The 11,196-nt window shown below is 44.9% G+C and overlaps 1 protein-coding gene across 1 annotated transcript; it reads left to right on the forward strand.

Moving 5' to 3' along the window:
• Window positions 1–424: 424 nt before the first annotated feature.
• Window positions 425–10,942, forward strand: LOC144508408 (tubulin beta-4 chain-like). The gene is made up of 4 exons (XM_078236292.1): window positions 425–592; window positions 5,651–5,759; window positions 7,110–7,220; window positions 8,070–10,942. Exons 1-4 carry the CDS (start codon window positions 536–538, stop codon window positions 9,137–9,139), a joined length of 1,347 nt encoding a protein of 448 aa, XP_078092418.1. The 5' UTR covers window positions 425–535; the 3' UTR covers window positions 9,140–10,942.
• Window positions 10,943–11,196: the final 254 nt, after the last annotated feature.

The following is an 11,196-nucleotide window of genomic DNA, read 5'->3' on the forward strand; positions in this document are numbered from 1 at the left end:
CTCAGGTTTCCTCCCACAGTCTGAAAGACGTGCTGGTTAGGTGCATTAGCTGTGCTAAATTCTCCCTCAGTGTACCCCCGAACAAGTGTCGGAGTGTGGAGACTAGGGGATTTTCACAGTAACTTCATTGTAGGATTAATGTAAGCCTGCTTGTGGCACTAATAAATAAACTTTAAAACTTTAGAGTTCAATATCCCAACATCTGACCCGTTAAATTTTAAAGGGTTTAAAAGTCCTGACCATGTGACTTCCTCAGCCACATCGCAGCCTCCAAGCTGCATCATCCTTATCTCTCACCAAAACATTCGGCCTTATCCTCAGCAATGTCTCCAAGTCTGGAAGGGAGGCAGCAGGCAAGACATGACAAAGACATTTCTCTGCATTGGCCACGCCCTTGTTGACACATGCTAGTTGAACTGACAGGACAACTTTTCCCAGAAGTGCGTCAGATAGCTGTTGCTGAGGGAGTAGTGGGCTGTCAGGACTTTTAAATCGTCTACAGTTTAAAAGGCTCCACAACGAGGATCTCACCAGGATGCGTGAAATAGTGCATGTGCAGATTGGCCAATGTGGGAACCAAATTGGGGCCAAGGTAAGCGGAGTTTAGATTTCAGTTTACTGTGGCTGTTTTATCTTATTTGTGACTTTCCTCTCCTGAATTATACAATTGGATGGAAACGAGCATTAGCCGTGTGGGCCGTCTCGGTGGGTAACGCTCTCATCTCTGAGCCAGTAAGCCCTGAGTTCAACTTCCAACTGAGTGGCGTTTGCTACCAAGTAAACCTGTTACTGGCACTCCAGTGCTGCACTGCCAGAGATGCCAACCGCCCAATGGAACATCACACCAAGGGCTTAATCAAGTGAAGATGCTAAAGGATCCCACATCACTCTTTGAAGAAGATTGATGTCCGAATCAATGTGTCTTCAACCAGAAATAGATTGATTGTTCAGTGTTAGTGCCACGCATACACTCATAACAACACACATCTGAGTTGCTTTGAGATAGAATCATAGAATCATGCAGTGCAGAAGAAGCCCTTTGGCCCATCGAGTCTGCACCGACATGCGAGAAACACCTGAACTCCCACCTAATCCCATTTACCAGCACTTGGCCCATAGACTTGATGTTCTAAGACGTAGGATGGTTTATAACAGAAAGGCTCTTGAGAAAACAGCAGAACACAATAGAAGTTTTTTTCCATCAACAAAACATATTTTTACTCAGATAGTTGGAAAAATATTGAGATTTTATATTTCCAATATTTGTTGTTGAAAAGCTTAGAAAATAATAATTTCAAGCTGTTTAAGTGTCTGTTATTGCAAAATTCTCTGTGTAAAATTGGTAAACTAAATGACGCGACCTTTTAAAAGTCCTGCAGGGTGGTTGATATGAGTTGCGCAGTGTGATGGGTAAATAGATAAGGGCAGCAATGGGTACAGGAAGTTTCCCTGAAATGCCGTTCAGTCTTGTTTACACATCTCTGTTCTGCTTCAATCTCCTCGCAAGCTCACTTATACAACAAGAATTGGAGTCAGAGTGAAAATGGAATAGGCTCCTCATCAGTAAATAGATCAATCCATTGCTTATGATTAACTGACTGCTAGAGGTCCCATGTTGACTGTACACTGTGTTAGCTAATTTGGTCTGTAATGGGCCTCACGGTCAAATAGTTTGTTGCTATTCATTGTCTAAGCTGACACATGATAAGGTGTCCATTGTGTGTGATGAATATGTCTGACTGAATGTATGTGTTGACACTAAGAAAGGAAAAATGGAACTGCATCCTGTTTCCAGACAAGGACATATCAAAAACATGAAAGCTCTGCATAAACTGTGTCTGTTTGTGTGAGGTGCATAGAATTACGGCACTTGTTTCAGTGTGAATGTATGAATGTAGGCGGCATGGTGGCACAGTGGTTAGCACTGCTGCCTCACAGCGCCAGGGACTCGGGTTCGATTCCCGACTTGGGTCACTGCGGAGTCTGCACGTTCTCCCTGTGTCTGCGTGGGTTTCCTTCGGGTGGTCTGGTTTCCTCCCACAGTCCGAAAGATGTGCTGGTTAGATGCATTGGCCATGCTAAATTCTCCCTCAGTGTACCCGAACAGGCGACAGAGCACGGAGACTAGGAGATTTTCACAGTAACATCATTGTAAGCCTACTTGTGACACAAATAAATAAACTTTAAAACATGTGTGTGTCTGTGCTTGTGTATATGTTGTCATGATAATGAAGGAAGACCCTGAATTCCATATGGACATACTGAACTTATAAATAAGACATCAGACATACAGGCCAAAGATGATAGAGGATGTAAATTCAGTCACTGGATGAAATGCTGGTGGTTTATACTAAGAGGAAAAAATGAAACTGCACCCTGTTTCCAGAAAAGGACACATCAAAAGCATGAAAGCCATGCATAAACTAACTGCTATCTCCTGTGGAGATAATGGGAGCTGATTATCATTTCAGAGGGAGACAGCACTAAGGACCTGGGTTCGATTCCCGGCTTGGGTCACTGTCTATACGGAGTTTGCACGTTCTCCCCATGCCTGCGTGGGTTTCCTCCGGGTGCTCTGGTTTCCTCCCTCCCACAATCAAAAGATGTGTGGGTTAGGTTGATTGGCTATGCTAAATTGCCACTTAGTGTCAGGCGGACTAGTAGGGTAAATACGTGGGGTTATGGGGATAGGGGTGGGATTGTGGTCCGTGCAGATTCAATGGGCCGAATGGCCTCCTTCTGCACTGTAGGGATTCTATGATATCCTGTGAGCAATGTCCCAGATCAGTTTGTAGATTTTCACCTTCCAGGAAGATGCAAAGACTGGGATAAAAGCCAGCTGGAAAACTTGGTCAGGGTTGTCCAGCGCTGAGTGTGTGTGAGGAGGAGGAGGAGGCAGTAACAAACCCCGCTGGAAGGCCTTTTGTAGTTCTCTCTCTGATTGCTGAAGCATGTCAAGTCAGCAAAGCCACTGCTGAAAATGAAACAGGGCAGCTTCTCAGCCAAACTGCACAACACTGGAATCTCCAAACCACTATTCGCCTGCTGAAGTCAGCGCTATTGGAAACCTGAATCGCAAAGACTGTAATGTTCCACTATATAATTTTCACTGTCAAGTCAAAGACTGACTCATTTATTTAACTTATTTATGAACTCAATCCTGGTTTCTAATGGTGTGAATGTATGTATGTGTTCTATCATGTTTCTTGCATTTAGTGGCTGATACATTCACAGGGAAGAGATCCTTTGAAAATTAATCTTGTGACCAAGCCAAGGGGTGGAATAAAGAAAGGGAACCGGTTCATCCTTCCTCACCCAGGCTAACAACTTTGGGGAACCTCACATGGGGACTGATTGTAGCAATGTGGGTGCATATGTTTTATGTGTATGCTGGTATAGATGTATATGGTTGGAGTGCCTGTGTACGTATGTTTGCACATGTGCAGGCGTTATGTAGATTCAGTCACTGGCTGAAATTGTTGATACTAAGAAAGGAAAAATGGAACTGCATCCTGTTTCCAGACAAGGACATATCAAAAACATGAAAACTCTGCATAAACTGTGTCTGTTTGTGTGAGGTGCATAGAATTACGAAATTGTTACATTGCAGAAGGAGGCCATTCAGCCCATTGTGTCTGTACCGGCTCTCCAAACTAGCATCATGAATTTGTGCCATTCTCCTGCCTTTTCCCCTTTCCCCTGCACATTGTTTCTATTCAAATAATCATCTAATGTCCCCTGAATGCATCAAGTGAACCTGCCTCCACCACATTTCCAGGCAGAACATTCCAGACCCCAAGCACTCGCTATGTGAAGAAAGTTCTTTCTCACAACACATTTGCTTCTTTGGCAAAGCACTTTAAATCTGTGCCCTCTCGTTCTCAATCTTTTTACGAGCTGGAACAGTTTATCCCCATCTACTCTGTCCAGCCCTCTTGTGATTTTGAACATCTCTATCAAATCTCCTCTCAGTCTTCTTCTCTCCAATCTATCCTCATAACTGAAGTTTCTCTTCCGTGGAACCATTCTTGTAAGCCTCTTCTGCACTCTCTCCAATGCCTTCACATTCTTCCCATAGTGTGGCACCCAGAACTGTACACAATACTCCAGCTGAGGTCTAACACAGAAATTACAGCACAGATGGCCATTTAGCCCCATTGGTCTTGGCCAATGTTTATATCCATACAAGCCTCCTCCCACTCCCTTCATCTATCTCTATCAGCATATCCTTCTGCCCCATGTGTTTATCTAGCTCCTATTTAAATACAGTCATTTGTCAATGACTGTGTACGTGTGAGTGTATTTAATTTGTGCGCTATGAGGGTGTGTATGCAGGAGTAAGTGTGTGCCTGAGAGAGGGGGAGGGGTATGTGTGTTATGTGTGAGTGATATGTGTGTGATGTGTGTGTGTGTGTTGTGTGTGTGTGCATTGTGTTTGTGTGTGTGTGAGTGTGCATGTGCCTGGTGTGTGTGTGCATTGTGTGTGTCTATGTTGTGTGTGTGTTGTATGTGTAAGTGTATGAGTGTGTGTGTGTGTGTGCGTTGTCTGTGCGTTGTGTGTCTGTGTGTGGTGTGAGTGTGTGTGGTGGGTGCGCATTGTGTTTGTGTGTGGGTTGTGTGTGTGTATATGTGCATCATGTGTGTTGATTGTGTGCATTGTGTGTGCGTGTGTGTTGTGTTTGTGTATTGTGTGGTGTGTGTGTGGTGTGTGTGCGTGAGTGTGTGTGTGTGAGTGTGTGTGTTGTATGTGTGTTATGTGTTTTGCGTGTGTGCGGTGTGTGTGCGGTGTGTGCTTGTTGTGCATGTGTGTGTGAATGTTGTGTGTGTATGCGTGTTGTTTGTGTGTGTGTGTGTGCATGTATGTGTGTTGTGTGTGAGTGTTGTGTGTGTGTGCATGTTGTGTGTGGATGTGTGTGTGGGGTGTGTGTATTGTGTGCGTGTGTGTGTGTTGTGTTGTGTGTGTGTTGTGTTGTGTGCGTATGTGATGTGTTGTGTGAGTGTATGCGTGTGTTGTGTGCGTGTGTGTGTGTTGTGTTGTGTGTTGTGTGCGTGTGTGTGAGTGTATGCGTGTGTGTTGTGTGTGTGTGTTGTGTGCGTGTGTGTGAGTGTATGTGTGTGTGTGTGTGTGTGTGTGTGTGTTGTGTTGTGTGTGAGTGTATGCGTGTGTGTTTCTTTTATAAAGATGTATGAACAACAAATGCTTTAAGTCAGTAACCACCAACAAACCTTCTCAAGGGCAGTTAGGGATGGACAAGAAATGTCGACAGTATCAGCAATGCTCACAACCTCAACACAAATAAAATTGTGGATCAATTTTATCAACATGCTCGGCCTAACACCTGGCTCACAGACAATGGCAGGAGTTTTTCGACCATGCATGCCGGCGGGATTTTCCCATCCTGCTGCAGTGAATGGAGATTTGGCTTGTCGCCAAGTTCTCCAGCTGTGCGGCAGTGGGAGCGCGGCGTGAACGGGTGGTAAAATGGCACCCATGGGCTTTGGTTAACCCCTGACCCCAGCACTGCAAAGCTTCCTGACCAGATGATTTATTGATTTGGGGAAGTTACATTTTACCCCGTCTTTTTAGCATTTTTCTTTCAATTATGTTGTGATGTAATTGATAAAGCTGCTTATTTTCCTGTGTTGACAGTTCTGGGAAGTAATCAGTGAAGAACATGGAATTGACCCCAAAGGGAATTACATTGGAGACTCGGACCTCCAACTCGAGAGGATCAATGTGTATTTCAATGAGGCGTATGGTGAGAAAGTCCACTTCGAAAAGGAGGGGGCAAACATGTTGTTTTTGTCTCTGACATTTGTTGTCAAATTCAGTTAGTAATAAACTAGAGAAGTCTGCAGAGTTTCAGAATGCGTGGTTTATATTCATCAGCCAATTTACAACACTACATCTGACAATCAAAGACAAATTGCCAGGTTAGAGGGAACTTTTCTGTGCCTCAATAAGGAAGCAAAGTTACACCAGTATTCACCTGGATAGTATGGAACTTTATTGGCTGCGGATGAAGTTCAAATCAATGTTCCCTGTTGATGTGCTGTCGTTCTGTCGGTATCACGGACTAATATCCACGTTCCACCAACATTTTTGCATAGATCTCACAGTGCAAATAATGATCACAAATGAAGCAACAGCATTAAGAATGGGCCTTTCTAAACCTTCACCTCACAAAGAACAAACCAACCACAGCTACGTCAATTCTGATTTAAAGCTTAGTTTCCAGCCTAGTTAGGACTGCTTCTCAGCCATCAGCTCCACTTTAAGACAGAGATTAGAATTGTTTTTCTCTGCAAAGGGGTTGTAGAAGGAGCTTTACTCTGTATCTACGTCAGTGCTGTACCTGTCCCGGGAGTGTTTGATGGGGACAGTGCAGAGGGAGCTTTACTCTGTATCTAACCCTGTGCTGTGCCTGTCTTGGAAGTGTTTGATGGGGGCAGTGTAGAGGGAGCTTTACTCTGTATCTAACACTGCTGTATCTGTCCTGGGAATATTTGATGGGGGCAGTGCAGAGCGAGCTTTACTCTGTATCTAACCCCGTGCTGTGCCGTTCCTACAAGTGTTTTATGGGGACAGTGTAGAGGGAGCTTTACTCTGTATCGAACTCCGTGCTGTACCTGTCCTGGGAGTGTTTGATGGGGACAGTGTAGAGGGAGCTTTACTCTGTATCTAACCCTGTGCTGTGCCTGTCTTGGAAGTGTTTGATGGGGACAGTGCAGAGGGAGCTTTACTCTGTATCTAACCCTGTGCTGTGCCTGTCTTGGAAGTGTTTGATGGGGGCAGTGTAGAGGGAGCTTTACTCTGTATCTAACACTGTGCTGTATCTGTCCTGGGAATATTTGATGGGGGCAGTGCAGAGCAAACTTTACTCTGTATCTAACCCCGTGCTGTACCGTTCCTACAAGTGTTTTATGGGGACAGTGTAGAGGGAGCTTTACTCTGTATCTAACACTGTGTTGTACCTTTGCTGGAAATACTTAATGCTCACGCTAAATGCCTGGTAGATAACAATACTGACGTTACCCTCTCTGATGAACTTTTAAAAACATTTTCATATATTTTTCTGCCTCACTAAACCATAGCTTCATTTCTTCAGGTCACAAGTATGTACCCAGGGCAATCCTGGTGGACCTGGAGCCTGGAACCATGGACAGTGTCCGTGGCAGTCGCATCGGACACATCTTCAGGCCAGATAACTTCATTTATGGTACAGTATGATTCTCATAAGGTACAAATTAAAAACACAATGTAACCAATAAACTTCCCCTCACTGTGAAGTCTCACAAATTATTCTGAAGTAAATCAGTTTTGCTGCTGATGTACATTTCTGTTGTCTGCTGCCTCCATTCAGAATACAGTCGAGCGACGTTACTGAGAAACTGCACTCAGTTCTACATCTAGATTGTCTCAAAAATGAAGAGAGGGCAGCAAAGAAAATGGATACTGAGAGTCACAGTCTTATCCAATGGGCACTGGGTGTCAAAGTATTCTGCAGTGGGCACTGCAAGACAAAGTCTTTGTGAGAGAAGTATCCAACTGACACTAGGTGTTTGACTCTTAGCCAATGAGCACTGTATTGGAGTCTTATCCAGGGGCACCGCGATTGAATCTTATCCAGGGGGCACTGCGTTGAGTCTTATCCAGTGGGCACTGCATTGGAATCTTATCCAGTGGGCACTGCATTGAGTCCTGTCTAGTGGGCACTGGGTGTCAGAGTATTCTGCAGTGGGCACTGTGTTGAATCTTAGCCAATGGGCACTGTATTGGAGTCTTATACAGTGGGCACTGCATTGGATTCTTATCCAGTGGGCACTGTGTTGAATCTTATCCAGTGGGCACTGCATTGGAGTCTTATCCATGGACAATGTATTAAAGTTTTACCCAGTGGGCACTAAGTGCCAAAGTCTTATCCAGTAGATGGCAGCATTGACTTGGATGATTCTTGAGGAAACTCCTGACACAAATCATTGCCATAATCTCCATTTCTATAATTGTTTGTAATCTATCCTAACTGGCCTCTTTTTATTCTCCTTCTCCAATCTCCACCCGGCTGTAGGTAATTCAGGTGCTGGAAACAACTGGGCCAAAGGTCATTACACGGAAGGTGCTGAGCTGGTGGAGAGCGTGATGGACATCATGAGGAACGAGTGTGAGAGCTGTGACTGTTTACAAGGCTTCCAGCTCACCCATTCACTGGGAGGAGGAACAGGTTCAGGCATGGGCACCCTCATCATGAGCAAAATCCGAGAGGAATATCCTGACAGGATCATGAACAGCTTCAGTGTTGTCCCTTCGCCAAAGGTGTCAGACACTGTGGTTGAGCCGTACAATGCCACCTTGTCCATCCACCAGCTGATTGAGAACACAGACTCAACCTTCTGCATCGACAATGAGGCTCTGTATGACATTTGCTTCCGAACCTTGAAATTGGCCACGCCAACCTACGGTGACCTGAACCATCTGGTTTCCATGACAATGAGCGGTGTCACCACCTCGCTGCGTTTCCCCGGGCAACTCAATGCGGACCTGAGGAAGCTGGCGGTCAACATGGTACCATTTCCGCGGCTGCATTTCTTCATCCCTGGCTTTGCCCCGTTGACATCCCGTGGCAGCCAGCAGTACCGTTCTTTGACAGTGCCGGAGCTTACCCAGCAGATGTTTGATTCCAGGAACATGATGGCAGCCTGCGACCCTCGCCACGGCAAGTACCTGACAGTGGCGGCCATCTTCAGAGGCAGGATGTCCACCAAGGAGGTAGATGAGCAGATGTTGGCCGTCCAAACCAAAAATAGCAACAATTTTGTGGAGTGGATTCCCAACAACGTCAAAGTGGCCGTGTGCGACATTCCACCCCGTGGGCTCAAAATGTCTTCCACCTTCATCGGGAACAACACTGCCATCCAGGAGCTCTTTAAACGCATCTCTGACCAGTTCTCAGTCATGTTCAAGAGGAAGGCCTTCCTCCATTGGTACGTCGGAGAAGGTATGGATGAGATGGAATTCACAGAGGCGGAGTGCAACACCAACGATTTGGTGTCTGAATACCAACAATACCAAGATGCCACTGCAGATCTTGAGGAGGAAGGAGGTGAAGAGGAAGAAGGTGAAGCAGAACCTACCATATAGCGAAAAGCTGGGGCAATTTAGTGAGACTAAAGTAATTGGACCAACCAAGGATTTGACCACAGGAGCAAAGTAACTGAAACTAATTCCAAAAAAACTGGGCCCTTCTAATGATCTCCAGGTTAACATTAACCTTATCATAATTGGCCACACTATTAAAGAACTTCCGTGGATTGGAAATCTGTGATCGAATTTTCAAAGTGGAAAAATCAAGGACTTAAGATTCAAGATTTCCCCCCAACATTTCTAGTTCTTCATTAGCAGCAGAATTTAGAGCTCTCTAAAAATGTGGAAGGTTGGAATTTGGGCTCAATTTACAATTATTCAGAGAGAAAAAAAAACATAATGTGTAATTCATTCAGCAAATTTTGAATACACGGTGTGAATATTTATGTAAATGCAGTTGAGGAGGGTGGGGAGGTAAGTGATAATGTTGTGAATTATTTAAAATAATTGTCAATATGATATATGAAGATTTTAAATCCACAATGGAAATAGACAGTCGTAACATTATGAATGAGGCTGGAGAATGAAACTGTGCGGGATATATTAGTCAAATAGTTTCAGTAAAAATTATTGTTTCTTAATTGAGCAAAGCAAATCGGGAATAGAGTAGTCATTTAATTAACTATATCAAGGCTTATCAAAAAATGTAATTGACCAAATCAGTTGACTCTTAACATCCTGGGGGTCACCACTGACCAGGCATCTATCTGGACCAGGCATCTATCTAGACTGACATTTATCTAGACTGGCATTTATCTAGACCAGAGCCATTCTGTGGTTACAAAGGCAAGTCAGAGGCTGGGAATTCTGAAAAAAATAACTCACCTCCTGACTCTCCAGATCCTGTCCACCATCTACAAGGCACAAGTCAGGAGTGCGATGGAATGCTCTCCACTTGCTTGGATGGGTGCATCTCCAACAACACTCAAGAAGCTCGACATCATCCAGGACAACACCGTCAGTACCTCATCCATTATCTTTAACGTTTACTCACTCTACCTATTGACGCACAGTGGCAGCCGTGTGTACCATCAGTAAGATGCACTGCAGCAGCTTCGCAATGCTCTTTTGATAGCACCTTCCAAATCCACAATCTCGACCTCCTAGGACTTGGGCAGCAGACACGTAAGAACACCACTACCTGGAAGTTCTCCTTCAAGCCAAAACACTGTCTTGTCATGGAAACATATTGCTGTTCCTTCACTGTCGCTGGGTCAAAATCCTGAAACTCCCTCGCTAACAGCACTGTGGGTGAACCTACATCAGATGCAACCATTCAAGGTGGTTCAATATCACCTTCTCAAGGGCAATTAAGTACGGGCAATAAATACTGGGCTAGCCAGCGACACTCACATCCCATAAATTAGCAATAACAAAAAAAATGTTTTAATAAATAAATGTCTTAGCTTATCTTTATCTGTCTTCGATCGAGCATAAATCAATCACACTCATAGAATCCCTACATTGCAGAAAGAGGCCATTCGGCCCATCAAGCCTGCACCAACAACAATCTACCTAGGCCCTATCCCCATATTTATCCTGCTGGACCCCTAAGACAATTTAGCATGGCCAATCAACCTAACCCACACATCTTTGGCGTGTGGGAGGAAACTGGAGCATCCAGAGGAAACCTAAACAGACACGGGGAGACCGTGCAAACTCCACACCGAGGCCAGAATTGAACCCGGGTCCCTGGCGCCATGAGGCAGCAGTGCTAACCACTGTGCCATCTGATCTTAAACAACAGATGTTATGCTCTAGGTGTCACAGCAGCAGCAACATATTTTGTTATACAAGCTCAAAAGAAAGAGAACAAGGCTGGGATTCTCTGGCCGTTTACGCCGGTGGGATTCTCTGGTCCTGCCAGCAGCACACCCCCGTCCATGGGTTTGCAGCCGGCATGGGGTGGCATCAATGAGAATCCCACTGTGAGCAAACAACGCGCCACCTCCCACCGACGGGCAACATGCGGCTGGGAGGTCAGAGAATTCCTGCCCAAAAGTCAATCATTGCTCTGAAACTTGAAGTTTACCCAACATTACATCTGACCTCTG

This window comes from Mustelus asterias, chromosome 20 (genome assembly GCF_964213995.1).
Source record: "Mustelus asterias chromosome 20, sMusAst1.hap1.1, whole genome shotgun sequence".
Lineage (NCBI taxonomy): Eukaryota > Metazoa > Chordata > Chondrichthyes > Carcharhiniformes > Triakidae > Mustelus > Mustelus asterias.